The sequence below is a fragment of the Microchirus variegatus genome (assembly GCF_963457635.1).
Source record: "Microchirus variegatus genome assembly, chromosome: 6".
In the NCBI taxonomy this organism is placed as follows: Eukaryota; Metazoa; Chordata; class Actinopteri; order Pleuronectiformes; family Soleidae; genus Microchirus; species Microchirus variegatus.
In genome coordinates, this window is record NC_139807.1 from 5,566,725 (window position 1) to 5,588,445 (window position 21,721).

General features: G+C 41.1%; 1 protein-coding gene across 1 annotated transcript in view; it reads right to left on the reverse strand.

Moving 5' to 3' along the window:
* gfra4b (GDNF family receptor alpha 4b) overlaps positions 1 to 18,707 on the reverse strand; it is a gene marked incomplete at both ends in the record, with an annotated part of 40,969 nt that extends 22,262 nt beyond the window's left edge. Inside the window, one exon of the mRNA XM_083891405.1 lies at positions 18,665 to 18,707. Coding sequence (XP_083747531.1) covers positions 18,665 to 18,707 — 43 coding nt within the window. The remainder of the gene's footprint in view (positions 1 to 18,664) is intronic.
* Positions 18,708 to 21,721: the final 3,014 nt, after the last annotated feature.

Sequence of the window (21,721 nt, forward strand, 5' to 3'; positions counted from 1 at the left end):
CATCACAAGTGTGTGTATTAAAACAGTGCTGTTTGACAGTGTGCAACTTCTAAGTATGATGGCAAAGGTTGTTTGAATGTCGTTCCCCCCGAAGCTCTAAATCTTGGGGCTCCTATTTTTGATCTTCAGAGCTGTCAGTCACGCTTAGAACTCTGTTGGTTACGAGTTAAATTTACACACACAGTATACACACAGGATTCAGTGACAATGGTTTTCTGCTTCTCATTAGCATATCACAGCCAGTGACTCATAACATATCGTGCAGACGATGAGTGTACAGAAGCTTCAAGTCAGGGCTGGACTTGCCATCTGGCAAACCAACTGTTTATTTGACTTTGCCTGACCATAAAACAGAAAAAAACCCAGCCATTCCTTCCCACCTTCCTTGGTTGTTTGTGTAAATTGACACTAGTCAGGGCCCAATCACATCTTTAAAAAACATCTTCTTTTGGGCTCAGCCCCTGCATCTGGTCAATGCTAGCAGTGGTGGGCACAGTGAGGATGAGTTAATCAAGCAGAAGCTAACACACAGGCTGTCTGGTTCAGTAATATGTCTTTAGACACTGTGCGAAATACTTAATTAACACTCAAGACCCCTTGAAAGCCTCAAATGCCGAATTTTAGGGGGGTCTAAACATGTTACAGTATAATTGGAGAGCATGTTTTTTTCCTAAAGATTTTTGTAATTTCAGTTCTACATATTTGATCTACATACATAATACACTTTGCATGCCTTCTTATCCTTTTTAACCAGACAAAATGTAAATTATTTTATTTCCAATTGTGTATTTTTAAAGGGACACTGTGTAGTATTTATGGGTTTATATGACCCAAAATCCACTTTTGTATACATATTATGTGCTCCTGCATTGTCTAGTCGCTGTATAATATTCTTTGGTTCATTTTCATAGTGTTTCAAAAAGTCATGTAAAATAACGTGGTCGCGGGCCGCTACTGCATTGCCACGACGCCATGTTTCTACGGGAGCCTGTATAGACAAACGCGAGAGAACAAATCAAGCGTCGCTTTACTTGTAGCGGAAGTCCCGCCTCCACTCTCTCCGCTTCGTCTGCTACGGCCGCGGTCGCTCCACCCTCTCCCTCGCCTCACGAACCTCATCTGCTGACACGGAGAAAGACGACGAGGACGACATTTGACCGGCTGAGGATACCGTAGCGCTCAGGGAAGGGAGGGGGTGAGCAGAGGAGCAGTTCTTTGTTGTAAATTTCAGCCTCTCCTCTAGATGGCACTATAAACTACTTACTTCACCTTTAATGTATTAATTCATTGCTTTCCAAATGGCCCACACAAGCCCGCATCTGACAGGGAATATAGCCAATACTGCAGGGGGTGGCACCTGGGGTGGTGACACAGTATTGCCCAACAAATGGGAGATGGGGACCCCCCCCACCCCCCGATTATTAATGGGTATTTCGCACACTGTCTTTAGATATGGTGACGATTAGCATTAGCCTTTGCTACTGTGGAGTTCACAAGCCATTAAGATCATAATGTCCTAGTGTAAGTGGTCACAAACTAAATGACTACATGGAGTCACCGTCCCCGTCTCCATGTAGATATTTCATCTCCAACTGTTGGACCAAAACATGTTCCACGACCGATGTACTGCCACCTCTGTTAATTATGTTTCACTCTCTAAAAGTAATTTAAAGAACTTTGTCAAGTCCCATCCGTTATCGTAATGAAGGGAAAGTAGCACATGTGCGGATAAACAAGATAATAAAACCGATCAAGAGGAAATAATGCAAGGTAGCTGAAAGAGCTGACTGGAAGTGTGTGTTTAAACTGAGTTCTTTCACCGAAGCATCGATTTAAAACTGTTGCGCAAATCGACGTTTTGTTGATCCTCAAAAGAGTCGATAAGTGACGGCCTATAAATCATGCTTTCATTTCCATTAGCGTTCCTGTTTACAAGCAGCGTGGTCGGTATTTGTTGTGGCGCAATATGTTTTTGAGACGATGCCTCTCGTTCCTGTACGTTCCTCCCCTCTTCTATCGTGTGTATTTCAAGTATTAAATAATATATTTTAACATCTTGTTTCACTGAAACAGTTATCCATTATTCAAACAAACACAAACACAGACATTTCTGTCAGAGTTTGTACATCAAAAGTAATGCCGTTCATGACGTTATCAAATAATTTTTTCGCTCTCTTCAATTTAACATCCACTGGCAATAAACCATAACAGTTCCTAATTAAAGTCAGCTCTGAATGAATAGTCATTCAGTCAAACAGACCGAGACTAGCTGGACTACAGCTCGCAGGGCCAAACATGACCAAAGCATAATTAAATAAAGAGGGTCCATTACACGTGTTTGCTATGTTACTTTAAGCGAAATAGAACAAGAGAATGATTCTAAATAACAGTATTGAAAGAAAGGGAGATACATTGGTGCATATTGTGTTGTTTTGGTGACTGCAAAGAACAAGGTTAAGAATCAAAGAGTGAGAATAAGTGATCAGGAGGAAAGTTAAATTAAACTGCCAGTTTCCCTCTTAATTATACTGCCTTTCTGCTGCTTTCTAATGCGCTTGAAGTAAAGCCTGTGGAACTGTTCACCAACAGTAGGTTACACGGTTCAGTTAGATTGTGTCACATTTGCCATTTGTATGATAATCACATAGATCGCTTTCCTTACTTTCATTTGTCCCCGAATACCAACGCCGCCAAGGCCAATTCGTAATGAATGCAACGTGTGGCCCTTCTTAACAGCCTGTTCGAAGATTCCTGGTGTGTTAATCTCTTTAAAATGACTGTATATGGGAACATTAATGTGATTAACCAGCTTGTGTGCGTGTGTGTGTGTGTGTGTGTGTGTGTGTGTTGTGAGGGACTTTTTCCACCACGGTTCGCCTTCCTCTGTGGTTTTAATAGAAGAGGAGTCTGATCGTGGTGTTTTCAGAGGAAGAGAATGAGTGGGAGGACATTTCTATGGTGAGGCCATATATGTTTGAACCAATTCACGATGCCAGGGGAGCTGACTGTGCTCCAGAGGGGGAAAGACTAGAGAAATGCAGGCTCATCCCCGTGACGGACTTGATGCATCTGAATGGTAAAATCGGACTGGGGAAGCTCGGCGCTTGATTGGACGGTAACCAGTGCACTCCTGTGAGATCGAGATGAGTCATCATCATCATCATCTTTGTGTTAAATATGCTGAAGCTGCTTAACACATCAGTTTCATGACAACTTAAGAGTGTCATGCTGACATTGATGTTCTGAAAAAGGTCGCTCTGTTAGAATTTGATCACACAAAGGGACCGTTTTAAAATATTTATAAATGAGTTCTCTCAAGAGGTTTGTACTTCACTTGTTCAGTGGCGTATCTGCATTGAACGAGAAAAAAAGCAATGGCACAATATTAACCCCCGAGGCCAGGGTTTTTTAAAAAAGAACGTGGCCCTGTTGTGAACTGAAGAAGGTTAATTCAGCTTTTACGTGACCTTTTCTGTTTTGTGTAATGTCACCCATAATGGTATCTGTAGCCATGAGCATGTGTGAGCAACCCAGGTTGGAAGGGCATGTAGAAAAGTACAGAGTGAGGTGATATCGGCTTCCTTGGCAAAACCATGAAGATGCCTCAAGGCCACATTATACTTCTCCTACTGCGTAATGCGTTATCCGTCTGCGTCACCACGTAGACCACTCGAGCCTTTATACTTCTGCGTCGTGGTGACGGATAGGCGCTGCAATTTCCCCCCCGATCAGTAGGGGTCGCTGCACAAGGTTGTTGTGCTTTTGGCTACAGTGAGCAATGGCGTCCGAGGGAGAAAGACTGTAGTTGTTGAAACAGTGGCCGTTTCTCACTTTTCTGTGTCCCGGAACGCAGTTTTAAGATAATTAGAGGCGAGAAATTGGTCATTTAGAGTCTAAACATGTGCTGTGTGTGTTAAGATATGACGTATTTATAGTTTGGCAGCGACGAAGTCGGCAGGGATCAGCTCCGCCCTCTGTAGCGCTCGGAGCTCACTGTGAGCCGGCAAAGAGCAGCTTAGCTCGGCCTGTCCTGAGGACCAATCGCAGCTCTTGCCGTCTCCGTTGTCCCTTGACGGAGTGACGGACACTTAAAAAATATTCCGTGCACCCGCAGACGACGCAGAGGCTCTTCGACAGGTTCTGCGTCGATGCAGAGGACTCTGCGTAGCTACGCAGAGCACTTTACGCAGGAGGATAAATTGGGCTTTAGTCGTCCTCTTCCTCTTCCTCCCACTCTCCCGACTTTTGCTTTCAACCTGGCTCGAATGCACCCTTCCCTTCTCTGTAGGCTGAACAAGCGAGGCTGTAGGAGATATCAAGCTGGGTCTCATTATGATGCAGACCATGAGAACTGCGGGGCAATAGATCAACATCTCAAAAGTAATAACAATGCTGCAGAAAAACTTAGAGCAGAGAATTCTTGGCTTCCATACTTTCTATTGGATCTTTTTTTTTTTTTTTTTTAAATGAAAAGGTCATTTATCCAAATAAACTTCAATGCATGAAATCACCGCTGCAGAGACCCTTCACATTTTCTACAGTCTAACTGTACTCTGACTTATAGGTCATCAGACAGAATGTGTAGACCTTCTATTATACGACTCTTGGCTCATTAATCACAGAACATCGTGAAACCACAAGTGTCACGGCACGGTCACAGGCACGGTCACACTTCCGGCGAGGGTCCGCCTTACATACATTTTGTAATTGGCCATCGTGTCATCGCAGACCCTACGCGCACATCTCCAGCTTGAGAGGCCGACCGTGCTCCCTGACGCAAAACGGTAACCATGGAATCCTGCTTAAGTATACGGGGAGGAAGACCGCCCATGCCCACACACATGTTCAACTCAACTGTTCAGAGAATACGAGGACATACAAATGAGTCAGATGTCCTGGTGAGAAATAGCCACCACTTGAACGGTAATGCTAGACACGGCAACAACCCTAATTTGAGTTTGAACGGAACTACGGGCAAGTACGCTCGTGGTGAAATACAATTCATTCGGGGAGAGAACCAGGATGGACAGGATTAGAATTGAGCATATTCGAAGGGACAGCTGAGGTTGAGCGGTCTGGAAATAAAAGTAAAAAGAGTTGAGGGTGAGATGGTTTTGGTCGTGTGTAGTGGAGGGATAGTGATTATATTGGAGAAAGGATGTTGAAGCCCTGCTGGGCAGGAGGATAAGAGGAAGACCATGAAGGGTTTATGGATGTTGTGAAGGAGGACAAGAGGAGACAAGGGAGAGGACAAGATGGAGGCAGAGAAGCTAAAAGAAGAAGAATTCCTATTAATCATTGTCTCCATATGTTGATGCTTTTTATAAACACTGATAGTTGTTAAGTTTATAGCTGCAGTTGTAGTGGTGTCATACTATTAATAATTCTAATAATAACACCACTCACTTTATAGTGTTTTGATGCAGCTGTAAAGAGTGGATCATAACTGTATCTATTACTGAATGAAAGAAGATATGAATGCTATTGAAGCTGGACTTTACGCAGTCTTTTTTTATTCTCTAGTGTCTCATGAGACACAGCTTTCAAGCGAGGGTCTCCCCCTGTTTCTTTTTACAGCAGCAGTGTTGAATCCCCAAAGGATGTGTGTGTGTGTGTGGCAGAGAGTCAGTGGACATAATATACAGAGTGATTCTTTTCCACGGGCACATCCATGGGAATGTGGCTCCGGTTTCACAGTTATCACTCACACAGAGCTGTCAGATGCTCAGTGGTGTTCACTTGTTCCAATTAATTAGGGGGGCGTAACAAGGCATGGGGATGGGGGGGGGTCGGGATCTACCGGGTGGTAACGGAGTCAAATGCCGACACAACGTCCAATTATACACTGTCCGTTAATGAGAGGCGACTGTGGAAAGTTGCGGACGTACAGTCTAACTGGGGTTTAGAGCAACCTCTTAAAGGTCCATTGTCCACTCGTCCACTCCAACTCCAACTATGGTGGGTGGGGAAAAAAATCGATTCACATCATCGTAAACATCCACGATTCTGAATCGATTCATAAACTTCAAAAATCGATTTATTGGGAAAAAAATTTTTTATATATATATATATATTTTTTTTTAAAGGTGCCATATGTAAGAATGTGGCCAAAAACGGTAACTACATTCAAATTCAAAATACCGAGGTCTTTTAGGTTTCGTTTTCTGACGTAACTGGCAACCCGTGGTTGCTCGGCAGCTGAGACTTTACTGACTGCAATGATTGGTTGATGGCGGTAGGTGGCGCCACATGCCAAAACATGATTTCAAAACATAAACATGATTTGCAGTCTGCAAAATATTTTTTTTTAATGCAAATATTTTGGCTGTACTGTTGTTGTTGGTGAGTTCAGTTTGTTATATGAACATTATTCCTGAGTCTCTGTGACATATTAGGAGGATTTTATGGCCAGTTGATTTAGATTTATTACATAATGCACCTTGAAGTTTCTATTTTGAAAAAAACACCAGTTTGTGTTATTTGTGTACAGTTTAGTTTTGTAACTTCTGGGAGAAAAAGGCAGCTAGCCTTAGCTTTTATAAGTTATTTTTTTGTACAGTAAGTAAGTTTTTATTTGTTTGAATGAACAAATGCCTTTGTGTGATCACATTATCGCATGGTCTTACACAAACTGTTTTGTTTTGATGCCATAATTTGCCTTAACACACTATGCATTGTATCGATTTTTGAATCGAGAATCGTATTAATCGAATCGGTTGAATCGAGAAATCGATTTTTAATCGAATCGTGACCCTAAGAATCGGGATCCAATCCAATCGTGAGCCACCCAAAGATTCACATCCCTAATGGCGGCCTTCACATACCATAAACGATTTCTTTCTTCTTCATTTGTGCAGTAAGTTTCTGCTTCAATTGTCTGTTTGGTTTACAAGATACGACTTTCCCTAAAACACGGCCTAAAGTAAATGTAAAATGTTTAATTCAAGGCTATGAAAGCCAAGTAATTTATGTTGAATATTGTGCCAATAAACCCTCCTACACACTGGACCTTTAACATATCGCCAAACTTGCTTTATTAGCTTATCTCCTTCCTGAGGTGCAAGTATCATTGACTTCACTGTGAGGTGAGGATTCTTCTGCATGCACAGTTTGTTGGCTGCATCGTGCTCTGTGTCTGAAATAATTAATCAAGTGTTGGTGAGCGGAGGTGGCATCCTCTCCTGTATGGAGCAGATGTTGTAAATCCACTGCAGCTCACACAGACAGGTGCCCTCCAGCCGGTTCCTGTCTGCTGCTTTGGTAATGGTGTGTTTCCTTTTTGCTGGAACACTGGGACAACTGAGCCGGACTCTGTCCAGCCCCCTGTAATTGTCACATCACAAGATTATACCGCAGATCACAAGTTGACTGATCTCAGCGGGATTGCGATATTTGGGGAAGAAGAAAAAGCATAGAATTTGTATTATCTTTTTTTGAGTTTTAGTCCAAGGTTCAATAAGTGATCTGTAGAGACACACATTTCAGTCAATTGCCATTTCGAATAGACTTTTATTATGTTCTTCTATTTAATGAAATAAATTGCCATGACGGTAAGAGAGTCAAGTGAATAATTGCTGCTAAGTGGTGGTGGTGTAATAGGTAATGTTGACACAGACTGTGTCGTTTGTGTCGTTCTACCGACCTTCATGTTTTTCATTTGTCTAGTTATGGACGGTGGTTACAAAATCACATTTGCTACTGAATTATATTAGAAACTTTTTTTTGTCCATCCATCACACATTTAGTTTTAAGGCTGTCATACAGTATTTTCACTGAGAACTGGGGGGGAATGTAGTTTAGTTTTGATATATTTTATACCTATATATGTGCTGTTATGTAGATGCTTTTTTGTTTATCCTCAGATTACCTGTGCACTATTTATGAATAGATTTGATATGAGTGATAGAATTATGATATCGGTGTTTCACAGGTTTGGTGGATGTTTCATTCTGACAGAAGGCTTTTTAAAAAAATAACTTGAATACCAGTATGAGTGGCATGGTCTGTGAGGATGAGGACACACTGTCCAGCGAGTGTCCACGCATTGCTGCCAAGGGTTGCGATCTCTCATTGTGCCATTTCCGCCATCTCTTGTGTGCTTCTCATTTCTCATCTCTCCAGTCCCGACATTAATTCAGTTTGCACAAACAAGCATTTTCCAGTCATTCCTTTTTTTATGGTTGCTTCGAGGAGGCTGCAAACAGATTTCACCAATTTGATTAACCGAGGAGCTCCTCCACGGCATAAAAGAAGCCAAATTAATTTAAATGAAAAACTGTTTGGTGCCATAGCTCAACTGGTATATGGTCAGTCTGGGAATGCTGATAAGAAACTATTCCATTTGCCGGCGGAACTGCAGTGTAATTCACTCAGCACATGTAAACAAACAATGAAACAGTAATTAAATACTATAAAGTTTGAGGCTGCACCTATTTTAATTAAATAACATCTGCTATAAAAACCATATAGTGCATATGCACAGCTGCAGATATCAGAAAAATTCAGTTATGGGGCTCATTTATTCTGCCTGTCATAAAACCTGCTCTGGAACCACAATGATACAAGGCATCTACATTCATCATTTACAAGCAATGTTGTCTCCGCTCCCTTTCTAGGTTTGAAACTTTTATTTTACGTTGCTACAGCGCTTGGCTCAAACCGCAGGCAGGCTTTAAACTATCAGAAAGGTTATGAGGTAACATATCAGGCCATTTTTTTTAATGGAACGAATAAAGTGGGAGAAATTATGCAGCGCCAAGAAAGGCCTGCGATTCTTCTATTCAAACCGTAATTATTGCTGTTGCCGTTGAATGTACTGTTTCACGACTGCCCACAGTTGACCAATCGTATGACGCAGCAGCCGTTCGCCACGGGAGGATAAGAAATGGGAAAGAAATTATTACCCACCGCTGCCATCTGCGCACTGTATGTGAAGAAGCAAATAGATGACCGCTTTATCACTATAGTCACTATAGCTGCACACTCACAAGTTATAATGCCAGCAAACCAACGTGGAAGCAGAAAGCAGCGACTGTAATAAAAACAGAAAATGGATTGAAGGTTTATTAGAATAGAAAGAACAGTTATTAACAAAAAAATGCATCTGGCAGTCTTATTATTATTTTTACGGTCATCTGAATCTCACTGGAAAAGCCTAGAAAACAGCAGTGTTTGCATGTTTTTGTTGATATAACACCAATGAATATCTTATGGCTTCTCACTGACCTTATTGATGCCATGAACATACTAATTTCACAGTCAGCTAACTTGAGTGGGGGCGGGCGGGCAGGGGGGGGGGGACGGCAACCAAGAAATATATTCTTGGACCTTTTGTTGTATATGTTCTTCCAAGATTTGCTTCCATCTATCTTCCCTGAAACTTTACCCTCACCCCAAATAGATTTAGCGGTGTCCCAGAAATTCAACAAGAAAGCAGAAAGTGGAGTCTAACTGTGTCACAATGGAGCTGTGCCCGCTTGACTGGAGCAGTCTTTTTTTTTTTTTCCTGGAAAACCACTGAGAGAGAAAGTGAGTTAATGAGCCTCTGTTTGGCCCTCAGAGGCCAACGTATGGCTATAACCTCAAATCCAATTACATAACAGGAATACAGGGGAGAGGAATTCCACATTTCATCAGATCAGGAGCTCTGCTTATGCAAATGTGTACTCATTTCCACCCTCTATATCTGGTTGTGGACGTTGTCGAGAGTTTGCGGAGGAACACGGCAGAAGATCGTTGGACAGGTTGGACACGTTCACAAAAACAGGAAGTTTTCTGGAGCGTTCGGGCAAGAGGTTGGGTATGCACTGAAGACCTAGTTTGATGACATCAGGAAGCTCATGGGAACAGTTGAAGCCCTCACACATTTACAGTGAGAGCTTCAGCAGCAGAACGTGCAGCAAAGGGCAATGATTAAACGTGGTCCCTAAGTGCCAAATACAATATATTGACATAGAGATTTCTATGGATTTAAAGGTCACATATTATGCAAAATCTACTTTTTAATCATTTTATATTTGGGACTCTGGAGGCCCTACGATTCGCCAAAGTGTGAAAAAAGATGACTCCCTCATGTTTTTGTGGTCCTCCTCAGTCTAAATACAGGATATAAAACACGCGATGTTGACTTCCGCACTCCTTGGGGCGTCACACGACCCTAAATTCCTGGAATTGTTGTCTCGCCAAAAATCCGAAGTCAGCGAAGTCCTAGAAAAGTCCTATTCTTGGCTCCACAGTGCAGCACAGAGTTCTACACAAACTTCCAGCCTCAGAGGATTTATCTGTCCAGTGGATACAAGGTTATATATGACGGCAATGTGCCTGCTAGAGCCTGCAAATGATCACTTGAAATGCTAACTGCTGTTAGCTCCCAGTAGCCTCTGTGGCTGATGTCATTTCCAGGGAACTAGTTTAACTTGGAGAAATAGGGTATAATATGGGACGTTTAAATTGAGTTAGTGACATTTTTCCATTTTATTTTAATGCAGTATGTATTTCAATGCATGTTATGTCAAATATTATACAATATATAATAGATATTTTCGAGAAATTGGACAAAGGGAAATTGGCAGGAAAACTTGGAAAATTGTCCAAAACATTTGCTGACATTTGAATTCTCACTAAACCCCAAAGTGTTAAAGCAGATTATTCTCATTCTGTGAAATACAGGCGTCACTTGAGTTGGATGAAGACCATGGATAATCAAAGCTGAGATCTCAGACCGTGACCTGAAAGGTGATAACTGAGGGAAATGTCGTATCAGCCAAAGGAGAGGGGGGCTGGGCGAAAGCAGATACTGCAGGATATTGATAGTGTTTTTAGTTTGTCCGTCCCTCGTATATTTCCCGGAGTTAATCCTGAGGCATCTCCACAGAACAGAGCAGCGTCATCTGTCAGTACTTTCTTTTCACCAAACCCACAACTTCTCATCCAACAAAAACGAAGTACAAAAAAAGTGCCTGCTCGGCAGTTCTCTTGGGAAGATTGTTTTACAACCAAAGAGTCGAGTGGTTTTCCAGAAACAAAACATTTGAACATTGATTGTGCCTTCAATTTTAAACACAACGGGGTGTTTTGTCAGCGGTTACTGTTACATGAGGCAAATGAACATGTTAATCTGGCAGCGTGGGCCACTGAGGGACTTTATTTTTATACATATATATATATATATATATATATATATATATATATATATATATGTATATATATATGTATATATATATATATATATGTATATATATATGTATATATATATATATATATGTATATATATATGTATATATATATATATATATATATATATATATATATATATATATATATGTATATATATATATATATATATATATATATATATATATATATATGTATATATATATATATATATATATATATATATATATGTATATATATGTATGTATATATATGTATATATATATATATGTATATATATGTATATATGTATATATATATATATATATATGTATATATATATATATATATATATATATATATGTATGTATTCCATCAGACCACGATCATGTAAAACCCCATGTTGTGATCAGAATTCAAAAAATCTAGGGATTTTGAGTTGGAGTGAAGTGAGTTTACCTTCTGCTCCTTATGTCTGCCCAGAATCTTTGACTGAGGAAGAAAATATGTGCTACAGTTACATTTATCAGTTTGAAAGTTACATTTTTGTTGCTTGATTGTTCAGTTTAAGATAGATTATGATTATTTGCACGGCTTCTCCCTCTCTAGGGGTCGCCAGAGATGTTCATGCCAGACTTGGCACCGGGCACAGGGAGTCCACTAGATATTGCTGGGATCAATTCAGAGTGTCCAATTAACAATGAGCAAAGGGGATCGTGTTCCTCGAGATATAGCTCATGATATGATAAAACAAATCATGTACGATCATCTTACAACATTCTCAACTGTCACAGTTCATTCGCGATGAATGCAAAGGGAACGATTTGTGTGGTGTGACCTCGATGCAAATGAAGATGATGAATAGAAGTTTCTCGTGCAAAATCAGAAAGGTGTGGAAAAAACATGTTATTTCCTCGACTAGTTCAATTCGAAATATTTGACCTTGAAAGACTGATGTGATTTGAGGTCGTAAACAAGCCAGTTTGAGACAGAAATGGAGGAAATAGTGGAACCACAGTCTGTTCCTGTGGCCAAACGTGCAACAAGTAAAACAGAAATATGCTTTGCACGATTGTTCTAGATCCGACATCGCCGTTTCACTCAATCAGTCTCTCTTTCAATCCTTCCTGTTCCAGCTTTCAAAACAACTGCGGTCAGAGATTGTTCTTTCATACATGCATACAATCTGGAATAAAATCCCCCTGCGCCATCAGAGCTATATCCCTCTGCCTTACACTTCAAACACTCGCATAAGAACTACCTGATGGAAAATTACGTCTGCAATCATTGGTGTGAAATACCATCTTGTTTATTTTGACCCGAGTCGTCTTTGTTGTCGTACCTTCGTGTGCACTTTGTTTGCCTTTTTCTTTGTCACGTTGCAGAACATGCTGAAAATCTGTTTTTAAATGAGGCAGTCCAGTTTAACTTTTATTTCTACTCTTTTCCTGTACTATGAAAAAAAACTTTAAACCTGAATTTTTTGGAGTTACTTGTCATAGAAAGTAGAAACAACTTGTAAACACATCTTTAAATAAATTAATTAAGAGTTAATTTAGTCAATGTGTCAGCAAACTCTCCCCTCAGTTCAGGTTTGGTTTCTGCCAAATGCATTTGTCTCTTTAGCTGAACGAGATTATTTATTTTTTTAAAAATCCATTCCTGCCGCATGGTTTAAGTGTTGAGCATCAGTGGATTTGTCACTACTATTAAAACATGTCAGACGCTGTCAGTAATTCAGTCTTCTGTAAAAAGGAAATGTTTGTGGTGGCTTTAAATACCCTCCGAAATATGGAAAAATAATAATTTGTTAAAATGTTTGCCAGCATGAAGTCGGATCAATACAAGGACGGGGTTGTGAAAATATGAGTAGATGAACAAATACAGCAAATTAGAGTCCATTGTATTTCATTTGCCCCGTTAAGCCTCTTGCAGCGCGAACGTCGTTATAAAACGGACAGGAGTCATTTTTTTCCGCGTTTGCTCTTGTTGTTGCTAATTGCTCCTGAATGCCGTCAATCACGTAAATCTGAAAACGTGAATGCGCTCTGCTCTGTAAAGTGTGACCAGTGCTATATCAGGAGACACTTAATAGATTCTCGTATGTGGTTTTCACCCACATACATCACACCTAATCAATGGCATGTCTCTGGTATTAACACTCGCCCAACAGCGTCACTGCCTCGCCTCTGTCTTTTTTTTTTTGTATCCGCTCAATATGCAGATGATTATTTTAGAGGTTGAACAGTGTCACCATTAGAGCTCGGAGGAATCAGACTGATCGCAACTTAAGGCCACATTATACTTCTCCGACGGCAATGTCCTGCCCGATCAGTAGGGGTCGCTGCGCAAGGTTGTTGTCCTTCTGGCTACAGTGACCAATGGCGTCCGAGAGAAAAAGCGAGAGAAAGACTGTTGTTGTTGAAACGGTGGCAGTTTCTCACTTTTCTGTGTCACGGAACGCAGTTTTAAGATCATTTGAGGCAAGAAATTGGCCATTTAAAGTCTAAACATGTGCTGTGTGTATTAAGATATGACGTATTTATAGTTTGGCAGCGACGTTATCGCCGGTGATCAGCTCTGCCTCTGTGGACGCTCGGTTCGCACTGTGAGCCGGCACAGAGCAGCGGTAGCTCGGCCTGTCCTGAGGACCAATCGCAGCTCTTGCCGTCTCCGTTGTCCCTTGACGGAGTGACGGACACTTAAAAAATATTTCGTGCAGTCGGAGACAACGCAGAGGCTCTTTGACAGGCTCTGCGTCGACGCAGAGCACTTTACGCAGGAGTATAAATTGGGCTTTAGTACAAAGGTGTTTTAAAGGGACACTGTGTAGTATTTATGGGTTTATATGACCCAAAATCCACTTTTGTATACATATTATGTGCTCCTGCATTGTCTAGTCGCTGTATAATATTCTTTGTTTCATTTTCGCAGTGTTTCAAAAAGTCATGTAAAATAACATGGTCGCGGGCCGCTACTGCATTGCCACGACGCCATGTTTCTACGGGAGCCTGTAAGGACAAACGCGAGAGAGCAAATCAAGCATTGCTTTACTTGTAGCCTCCACTCTCTCTCGCTTCGTCTGCTACGGCCGCGGTAGCTCCGCCCTCTCCCTCACCTCACGAACCTCATCTGATGACACGGAGAAAGACGACGAGGACGACATTTGACCGGCTGAGGATACCGTAGCGCTCAGGGAAGGGAGGGGGTGAGCAGAGGAGCAGTTCTTTGTTGTAAATTTCAGCCTCTCCTCTGGATGGCACTATAAACTACTTACTTCACCTTTAAAGGTTTTGTGTCATTGGCTGGAAATCAGAGGCGGCACACAAGAGAAAGTGTAACAGTCATTGTGTCTGTGTCAGAAGCTTTTAAAACCCAGCTCTATCAGTGAGTGAGTGTTGGATGTTTTAGATGGAAAACTCTTATCCGTTATTGAGTTTTACTTCCTGTAGGCCACGATAAGATGCAGCACTGACTCTTGAGATTTAATAATCAGTTCGCTCTCCTGTTTTAGTGCACAGTGTTAATGGAGTAAGGTAAAGATTCTCTATTGAATCCCATTTTAGTCTAAATGACTGACACAGTTATTAGAGCTCGGCTGCAGTGGACTTGTACTGCCAGTATACAGTAAACTCAGTCTTCTGGAATGTATTCATTCTGTTTATGTCAGCACTGAAATTGTCTCTTGGGAAAATTACCAGTGGCCCATCAAATCTGTTAGGTCAACAGTGACCGAACAGATGCCTGTTAGTTATATAATGACCAAATCCAAGGATCCTTTTATCTTCACTTATAGAAATTTCGTAAATGTACAACAACTTTGACAGTTGTCTTGTTGATTTGCCTGATTGTCACACAAAAAACTATAAAAACACTTCTTGTATAATATCTTGTGCTACATTGTGTTACAGTATGTCTTAAAATTGTGGAGTTGTTTGAACAAGGCTCAAGGCTTTTTTCTACAATGAATTCCAACTTGTATGTTCTTTTTGAGGAGACTACTCTGGAGATAATGAAAGTAAAAGAGCTAATGTCCTGGAGTTTTTTGTTTTTTTTGAAACCACAGAGCCTTTAAAACCAAACCTTGAAACAACCAGACACAAAAGAAAGATAAAATGGCTATTCCTTTTTCAAGAATTTGACAAAAGATTTTCAAACGAATGGTGTTTTTCCAGTTCCACATCTTGACTCGCCTTGTCACGGCGTGGCGCGTTTATTTTGCGGGTTTTGAAGCGAGCTGAGCCGATACTATGCGTGACGTCATCAGACTGCTGGTCACTGATTGGTCAAACCAAACAATGGCGAACTGTAGATCAGTTAAAAAGACTTAAAGGTGCATTATGTAAATAAATCTAAAGCAACTGGCCATAAAATCCTCCTAATATGTCACAGAGACTCAGGAATAATGTTCATATAACAAACTGAACTCAGCAACAACAACAGTACAGACAAAATATTTGCATTAAAAAATATATTTTGCAGACTGCAAATCATGTTTATGTTTTGAAATCATGTTTTGGCATGTGGCGCCACCTACCGCCGTCTACCAATCATTGCAGTCAGTAGAGTCTCAGCTGCCGAGCAACCACGGGTTGCCAGTTACGTCAGAAAACGAAACCTAAAAGACCTCGGTATTTTGATGTAGTAACCGTTTTTGGCCACATTCTTACATATGGCGCCTTTAACAATCCTGAAAACATGGGTTTATTCCCAACATTTAGCAAGTAAATGTCTAAAAATCTCCTCATTTAACAGAGGAATCTGGTGTATTTCGTGACAGCACTGCTGAAAGGCGGTACTATATAGTGGAAAAACGCCATAAATGAAACTAAACATATACCTATTATGTGCACAATTATTCTAGATCAAGATCAAGATGCTGTTAAATCATACAAAAAATACATGATCTTGCACATGTATTATTCCTGTATTAAAGTGATGTATTCATATCTGGTCAGGAATCACAACACCAGCTCCTCTCACTGTTTCATTATTAAAGCGCTGACCTGATTCGTGCCACGTGAGGAAAATGAGCATGTGATGAGTTTGTCTATTCACCTTGGATACTACCTGCGCTTCAAATGAGATTCATGACAAATCCACTACAAGAGGCCAGCCAATATGCTTGGTAATAGCATGCCTGGCAATACTTATCTGTCTCCATTAAAGACACAGGTCATATCCCACAATGTCAAAACCATTAAATCAAAAAATATAGCCTGATCACCAGCTGAAGCCGGCCACTGTTGCAATTTCCAAAAACAGCTCCGTTGCAGAGAGGGTGATTAAAATACAGGAGAGAGAGAGGGGGAAAAAATGAAGACGAACTAAAAAGCTTTGACAGGCCATAATCAGAAAAATGTAAATTATTAGAAGCATTATAATGAATTTGCATATCCTTGTCAGCTGCTTGTGGATTTTCACAGCAACCGTTTCCACTCTGAATCCCACTTGAGATGACGCCTTTCAATTTTACCCATTAATATTGAATGCAATCACCTTGTCGTACAACTGGGACTTGAATCTTGATATGAAACAACTGTGGTGTGACTGAGGTCCACTGTTAGCTATTTAAAACTGCAGAAAAAAACGATTATCTGACCTAGAAAAGAAAACAGCACCTACAGCCTGCACAATAGTGTTGCATTTGATAGGATTTGAAGCCTCCATGTGGATCTTTCAACTTGAGCTCTGCTGCACATTCATCATGCAGATTAGGATCAGATCCTGGACATCTTGGAGCACTTGCTTAGGATTCATTTTTTTTAATTTTGGTTTTCAACAGTGGGAGGCTTTAGTTTGGACTTTGCAAATCCTGTGAATTGCACAAACTGTGAGATCTGTAGCATCTGCAAACCTGGAGCCAACATGGGCACAACACAAGGTTCATGTCTTGTTTAAGGGTTTCACTTTCCCAGCGCTAAAGTTGACATCTTTATGTCTCTTTATGTTAAATAAAACTCCAATATCAAAAAGCTTTTAGTTTGCCACTGCTTGATTTTTTTTTTTTCCCAATAAAATATGAATCACTACAATTAAACTATGTGCTGTAGGTTGATTACACATCTAAGCCTCAAACAGCTTCAGTGTCATGCATTACTTACATAAAAATAAATCCAATCATCACAACAGAAATGTGTGACTGCTGTGATGTTATTTCACTTCCCCCCCTCCAAAAAAAAAAGGATCAACAAATATTATAATAATCCAAAAATGCTTTCATTTAATAGCCACCATGCTCCATCTGAGAAAAACATCTTTCCCGGTTGTTTGCTGAGAGAACCTTGTGCTTGCAAAATTGCTGTGATTTGAAAACCCTCGCAGGTATCTGGAGGGCTGGGTAATGTGTGAGCTGCACAGCTTTATGTCCATAAAAGTCACGGATGTCAGACACTTTCTCAGAACGCGGGGCTTGAGTCATTCAAGGCAGTCCGTATAGTTTCTGACCTTTCGCGGTTTGCTCTTGGCTAATTGATGTGGGCAGATCGGAGCAAAAAACAGACTAGAATGATATGGAGAACATTTTTTTTTTCTGTTGCGTGCATGTGTGTTAATTTCCAATCTCTAATTTCATGGCAAATTTAATCAGTCACCATGTAAAATCATGACAGAGAGGGAGGGGGGGGGGGGGGGAACGGTTCTGTTGCAGGCGTCACCTTTCATTTCGCCAATGAACAGCTCATCCAAAGACTTTGATATTAATAATAAATAAAGAGGTGATTTTTTTAATGCATATTCTGGTCTTTGTTAAGCAGGGGGGGGGGGGGGGACTAGCTGGTTCCAATTAAAGTGATGTGACCTGTTCTCATTAGTGTGCGCACACTGGTATTAGTGGTGGCATGGGGGTGAGCCTGGAGAATGACACATTTGTTTATCGTGGCAAAATAGAGACTCGGAGAGCCGAACGACACCACTGCTCTCCTCTCAAGACTGTGGACTGCTGCCACACACACACACACACACACACACACACAAAAATCAATATTGATGCTTCCTTCAATTACATGGAGAGCAGGTAGGCTCAGTGACACTCACTGTATGACAGATGCACTGCTGAGCGTGGTTCATTTACAAGGCCAGTTTAGAATAAACAGCTGCTAAAACTTTGACTGCATGTCCAGGGTGAAGCTGAGAGAACTGGCAGTGGTTAAAAAAAAAAATCCTATTGAGTATCACTATGTCGTTAATATTTTATGATAGAAACATTTTAATAGGCTACACTTAAATTCCACTGCATTGACTATAATATATAACGCATAATTATATATGGCAAAGCAAAAATTGTGTGCGTGCGCAGTATTTAATCCATGCACAACAGCACACATGATGAAGCTGAAAATCTGCGTATTTATGTGATTATTACCCGATGATATTACACAGGGAATTACTTTGACAACTGTCAGCGATAAACGTGACGACGTTAAAAGGATGGTGCGACAAAACTCCTCCATGATTCATTAGATTCGGTTACAGTTATAGTTGTCGTTGATAATTAAACAAGACACGTACTTACCCAAAGTTATGAGATGAGACACATAAAGTCCCCAAAGATCCATCTCTGTGTGAAATGTGCGGTCGGGGTAACGCAGCGGATCTTTAACTACAGCTGTATAATTACGCGGCAAGAAGACGGTATCCTGTTATACATGTGGAGATCATTATTTGGCACAGCGTGGTGGCGGTGGGGGGTGGGGGGGGGGGGGGGGGGGGCGCGGGTAACACTCAGTTGAGGAAGAAAAAAAAGAAAGAAGAAGCTTGTCGCTGCAACAACCTTTTATGTCTCTTTGAATCCCATGCGTTTCTTCCAAATCGCTGCTTCGGTCGCGCTCTTGCGCACAGCCATGCGTAATGATGCGAGTCCAAGTTGCGCGCAAGGAGGAGGAGGTGGAGGCGTCTGTTGCGCGTCGGTGTGGTCGCACTAGCTCCGTGAGTCTGGAGAGATGCTGAGTGCTGCCGGGAAGAGCCGCAGCCAGGAAGGGAGGGAAAGAGAGAGAGATAGGGGGGGCGGGGGGGGTGGTTACCGTGGTTGTGCAGGAGAGGAGACTTAGGACAATAAACAGCGCAGATACATGGTCAGGGATTCTGTGCTGGTAATAAAGTCTGACATGAGGTTAATTCTGCAGCACAAACATTGCTGTGTTGTTCCTACGGGGACTCGTAGTCTGTGTGAGATACTTTGGAACGATTGTACATCATTTACTGATGTGTTTTTTTTTTCCAGCCATTTTCTGTACTCGATATGACTCTAATTATACAAAAGTCATTCCCGTTGCTCCGATAAAGACTTTAGCCTTTAGTAATTAATTCCATTTATTTTCATGCTGTCTGTCTCCAGCACCGCAATCTAACACTTGTCATTTTGGTTTCCTTAAATAATAGGAATGTGTTATTTCTTTAGCTGAGTGCTAATTGAAACAAAAGGTAGAAAGAGCAACATGAGCTGCAGGTTTTAAGATTTGTGAATTTGACTCAGATTATACTCTTCTGCTTCATATTATTGCACAGAGATTAAGCGAACATTGTCCAGTTAATCTCTAATTGGTCATACAATAAATGACATATGGGCACATCCTTGATGATGAAAGTCACTTGGAGAACGTGTGTGTGTGTGTGGGCAGAAGTTTTCCAATCCAATTTGTATAAAAACGATTGTATATTTTTGCTAAGCTTTTTTTTTTCCCCCTCCTTCAACATAAAACCCATTACACACGTTCACACGGTCGCCACCGACCACCAGAGCTGCAAAGCTTCATTTTCTGAGCTGTTCACTGTTTTGAAACAAGCACGTTATTGATTCTTTACTGCTAAGAATTCCACTTCCACACCATCTGTTCATTTTATGGTTCAGCAGAGAACATCGCTGGGTCCAGGATGCCAGGGATGTGCATATGGAGTTTGTTGACTCACCCTTTTAGAATGTCTCCAAAATGGCAAAAAAAAAAAAAAAAAAAAACACACAAATGGAGTTTCCAGATGAGCCATGCAAACAAAGCTGGTGAGGGACAGATAACAAAGGGTCACCGTGTTGGATCACTCGCACTCAGTGTGTGTGCTTTTACTGTACATGTGTGTCTGTGTCTGTAAGGCGACCCGTGGGTCCAAGAGGATGATCCAGCTGTGCGCTGAAGACAGAATGAAGACCTCTGAAGAGCCTCTGCTCTTATCTTTGCTGCCATTCACGGCTGCAGCTCTGGTGCACTAGTCTGCACACGAGCTATAGCCGTAATAATGCAAGCATTTTCAAAGCAGTCGTTGAGTATTATATTTTTATACATGTATATATATATATATATTTCTTTAGCTGAGGCCTCAAATTGGAAACACTGCAACTGTAAAATGTTTTTACGCCTGAACGATTGTAATTTTAACTCCCTAACAAGCCGGCAATGAGAATATTTGAAACAATACATTACCGTCTCCACCGGGAGTTTGAGTACTTAAATGTTGGGAGATGGGTTTCGAAAATGCTTTATGAATCTTTAAAGAGCGACTCCGTGCCACGGGGACCTTTTGGTAAAGTACATATTTGCAATGTGCTTCTGCGTTTGTAATTCAAATCAACATTACATTCTGAAACTCACGATGATCAGTTTACGGAGAAGAGGAGGAGGAATTTGTATTTTCTTCCCCAAGTCGTTGGCGCCGTCCTTAATGGACTGTGGGTGCAGACGGGGAGCGTTGTCTTTCCGAAACCCACACATTGAGGAGCGCTAACCTGCCGTGATCCGAATCACCTCAGCTCCGATTACTTCAGTAGATATGTGTCAGCCTTTGAAGCCCGTGCCTGTTATCATCAAACATTATTATGTCTCGTGGAAATGTGAGAAATATTGTAACTATAGTTTCAGCGTCTCCTATAATTCTGGAGCAGACTTTCAATATGGAGACTATGTGCCGTTTAAACATCGAAGATTAACAACCTGCAGTTCTCGCTTCAGGCAAAAACACATTGATTGCCTACCTTTTGTGAGCTGGAGCGGTGCAGAGGAGCGCGGCATTAATGAGTGATTAGTTATTGTGTCAAAGTGGCAGAACTGGGTGATAAAGCAGAGGTTTGTAAATATTTGCTGGGACGGCTTTTAAAATTTTCACAGCTACGCTCGCTGCCAAACTGCAGACTTCTGACTTCTGCATGATGAACCAACGCAGAGTGACCCCGTTTCCCTTTGTTCAAAGTACAGTGTCCTGTTTGATGCATGCCTTTTTGTTGTTGTTGTTTCTTGTTGAAAGATTTCAAAGCCCCTGCATCATCGTTTGCCACAGACTCACAAATGCTTTCATTTATTTTTTGCCTCATTAGACCTCATTTCAGGTTGAAGTTGGGGACTCAGGCTGGGTTTTATGAGAGGACACCAAATGCCTTGTGCAATTAAACCCCCTTTTTTTACGGACGGACACTTTTGGTTTGACTTAAGAAGATGCAAGAACAACATGTAACGATGGATCTAGATCATATTAAAATGCCTCAGTGAGCCTTGACTGCAAGGAAGCGTTGAACTCATGAAGCTAAAAGGAAATTAGTCATTATTGTTGTTCGTTTATGCAGCCATCGCTTTTTTTTTTTTTATAA